The sequence below is a fragment of the Cololabis saira genome, chromosome 9 (assembly GCF_033807715.1).
Source record: "Cololabis saira isolate AMF1-May2022 chromosome 9, fColSai1.1, whole genome shotgun sequence".
Classification (NCBI taxonomy): Eukaryota; Metazoa; Chordata; class Actinopteri; order Beloniformes; family Belonidae; genus Cololabis; species Cololabis saira.
Genome location: NC_084595.1, coordinates 2,214,839 through 2,218,745, shown reverse-complemented (window position 1 = coordinate 2,218,745; position 3,907 = coordinate 2,214,839). Strand labels below are relative to the sequence as shown.

The 3,907-nt window shown below is 40.4% G+C and overlaps 1 protein-coding gene across 1 annotated transcript; it reads left to right on the top strand.

Annotated features, from left to right (window-relative positions):
• Positions 1–366: 366 nt before the first annotated feature.
• LOC133450837 (nuclear factor 7, brain-like) lies at positions 367–1,524 on the top strand. Its single transcript, XM_061729742.1, has one exon. It carries the CDS (start codon positions 367–369, stop codon positions 1,522–1,524), a length of 1,158 nt encoding a protein of 385 aa, XP_061585726.1.
• The last annotated feature ends 2,383 nt before the right edge of the window (positions 1,525–3,907 follow it).

The window sequence follows — 3,907 nt, the reverse complement described above, 5'->3', positions numbered from 1 at the left end:
CAGGTGGAGGTTGTGAACTAAAAACCTGAAGCAGAGAGGAAAAATCTGTGATTCAGAGGGACATTTAACTGGTGAGTCTACCGAGTGAAAGATACTTCAATGATTTGAAGAAATGGATGAAAAAACTCTTAAAGATTTCCCGAGCTTCCTGAGACTTTCAAAGATCCGGTGTCTCTGAGCTGCAGCCACAACTTCTGTTCAAGCTGCCTGAAAAAGTTCTGGGAACAAACTAAAGACAGAAACTGTCCCACCTGTAAAATAAAATCTTCTAAAGATCTTGTTGTGAGCTTTTCACTGAAGGAACTTGCCGACTCTTTTGCTGAAACACAGACAGGTGGATCGTCTGAGACTGAAAAAGAAGAAAAGATGGAGGAGGTTTGTAAGAAACACCGAGGAACAACTCCACTGTTCTGTAGAGACGAACAGAGAGCTGTGTGTCCTGTCTGTGAGTTTTCTCTGCACCAGAACCACAAAGTGGTTCCTGTAGAAGAAGCAGTCGGTGAGCTGAAGGAGCTGCTGAAATCTGACTTAAAGTCTCTGCAGGACAAGAGGAACAAATACAAACGAGTGGAGGAAACATATAAAGATGTGGTTCAACACTCCAAGAAGCAGCTGCTGTCCACAGAGAAGCAGATCAGAGCAGAGTTCAACAAACTCCAGCAGTTCCTGAAGGAGGAAGAGGAGTCCAGATTGGCAGCTCTGAGGGAGGAAGAGGAGCAGAAGGGGAGGAGAATCAGCGGGGAGAGGAAGAAGATCCAGGAGCAGATCTCCTCTCTGTCAGACAGCATCTCTGCTGTTGAAGAAGAGCTGCAGAAAGACAACATGTCGTTCCTCAGCAGGTACAAACCCACTCGGGACAGAGCCAGAGAGCAGAGCTCAGTGTCAGATCCACGGCTGCTCTCAGGAGCTCTGGTAGACGAGGCCAAACACCTGGGAAACCTGGCCTTCAGAGTCTGGGAGAAGATGGGGGACCAGGTCCACTTCAGCCCGGTGGTTCTGGACCCAAACACTGCACACCCCTGTCTCCATCTGTCTGCTGATCTGACCAGTGTGAAACGTGGAGATACATGGCAGCAGCTTCCTCATAATCCAGAGAGAAATGTCAAGTATGCCAATGTTTTTGGTTCCAAGGGTTTGACCTCAGGGAAACTCAGCTGGGAGGTGCAGGTGGGAGATTATCCTGACTGGGAGGTTGGTTTGGTTAAAGACTCAGTTGACAGGACGGGAGAGATACTCTCTCCTTCACCTAAGTATGGATTCTGGTGTTTACGGCATTATGATGGAAAATACACCAATGGTGATGGTGAGATCGTCACGATGAAGACGAGTCTCCGGAGGATCAGAGTCCAGCTGGACTATGACGGGGGGACGGTTTCCTTCTACAACGCTGAAGACATGAAAGACATCTGCACTCACAAATACACTTTCACTGAGAAACTCTTCCCTTATTTCTGTGTTGTAGAATCTGGTGATGCAAAAACTTCTGAGATCAGAATCTGTCAGACAAAGAATAGATTAACCTGAGATAAAGAAAATATATTTATGTGTCTTTAATGTTTTGATGGAATAACTTTTCCAAGATCAGGATTATTTTAAGTGAAAAGTTCACATATACAAAAACAAACGAATCTCGAAACGTTGAAAATACGACACATTTAAATATTATTGTAAAACATTCAGCGTATTTGTTCACCGTTGAATAAGATACCAAAATATAAAGGTTTTTAAAGTTGTTATTCATTTTATCCAAGTTTGTATTCATGTTATAAATGTGCTGGAATCACTGGGATGACATTTTATGTTTTACTTTCAAACTTTACTGTTTAAATAAATGCAGTAACCAGTTAAAAATATGAAATAAAAATCCACCATGTTCCTAAATCTGAATCTTTAATTAACCTGCTGATTTTATAACATAAAAGAGTAAAAGTCAAATGAAAAATCGGTATTAAACAACATATTTCTGATTAAATGTTGTAAGGTGATCAACAGCGGGAAGCCCTCTGGTCATCACGCTGCTGCTTCCACCTGCCTGCCCCCCCAGGTTTCTTCCTTCCTAAAGGGGAGTTTTTCTTGCCACTGTTTGGTTTAAGGCTTTTCTCCCACTATGGGAGTTTTTACCTGCCAATGATTAATAATTGCTTGGGGGATTATGTTTATGTTTATGTTCATGTTCTGGTTCTGGAAAGATCCTGGAGACAACTATGTTGTATTAGACGCTATATAAATAAAATTGAATTGAATTGAATAAGTGTTCAAATGTCAGAGTTTATAAGTTACTCCTCAAGTTTCAGTCCAAAGATTAGAGTTTTTAAACAAACTGCAACTTAAAGATACTAAAACATGAAAAACTGTTCAAGCGTCTAAAAGCACAGCTGGTTTTCATGTGAGCAAATGTTTTGTAATTGTTGCTTCATATCTTTTTAAACTGTTAAATGTATCATGTATGTTTATTTTATCATTCTTAACTGTGGTTCATAAAACCTTCATATGTGAAACATTGATTTTGTTTAAGTTTCTTTCAATCTAACATCTGTATTAACCTGGTAATCAAACATGATCATGATTTATTTTAATCATTTGATATCCTGATATAATACACTGCATGTAATTTCTTTTTGGGGAAAATAAAACATTAATGAAGTGAACTGACTTCAGTTTAATGAGTCTGTAAAAACAGGGAGACACAGGTTTCTATTTAAATGGTCATTTTATTGATAACAGCTGAACACGTTTTGTTGAAGTTAAAGAAACACGTGTAGCACGTAAAGCCAACGCAGCAACAATCCCAAGAATCAGAGAAATAGAGGATTAATATTATAATACAGAATAAAAGCCAAACTGACAAAAAGAGACAAGTGAGAACTAGGAAGAGAGGAGTGATTGATGAAGAAGGTTGGAAATAGACGGAGCAGCAGAAAGAGAGAAAGACGTCATACAAGAGAGTCAGTGTTGCAGCTTGATGGCTGCTGCAGAAAGTAGATGCAGAAGTTCAGAGGGAAGACACTTGATCTCCTCACTGATGCTTCATATCTGACACTGCCCTCTAGAGGCCAGAGGAGCAAAGTTCACCTGGTTTCATGTAGGACCCAACAACTACTGACTCAGATACAATAAAAACTACAGATACAATAGGCTCCTCGCACTGTAGTGCTCAGGCCCTAATAATAATAATAATAATAATTAAAGCTGCAAGCAGTGTTGATCCGGCACTCGCACTGTTGAAGAATAATATAAAATCCAGTTCAGAAGTCCGCTGTGGTGTAGTGAGTTTTATTCAGTAGCCGGCGGTGAGCAGACCTACGCAGAGCGTGTCTGGGTCGGTGTGCTGACCATGAATGGTTTGAAATCATGACTTTTATACAGTAAGTTCAAAGCGCAAAAAGGCAGGAATGAACAAACCAAAGTTGACAGACAAAAGGAGATTTACAGTCAGATGTGATCCGTGGCCAAATGCCGTTATTGGGCATTTGGTCTGAATGTCAGTAAGTTGTAAATTACCCGATAGGGTGTTCTCGTTATTCAAGTCTGTGGCAAATTAGTTTATATCAATTAGTGAGGAACTCGGTCATATGGCATTCCCGTGGTTCAAGTCTGTGGTGAGGCCAGTTCAAAAGGTGTGAGCCCTGCAGGGGGTAGGAAGCTGGAGCTTCACGTCACAATGGTGTGACAATCTCTCAACAATATTCAGATTTTCTTTTTTTTTTGTGTTGTTGTTGGATGTCATTTAATTACGGTCAATCCCAATTTTGAACAGAAAGTCTGAATTTTCCTCCTCCACTGATGGAACAGGTTGAGTTACAGTGGAGTACATAATTTTAGTAGTAGTTTGAGTGATACATATTTTGAAAGTGAACCTTAGACATGTGATCAGAAGCCAAATAACAGTTAGGAATCCAAACCCAAG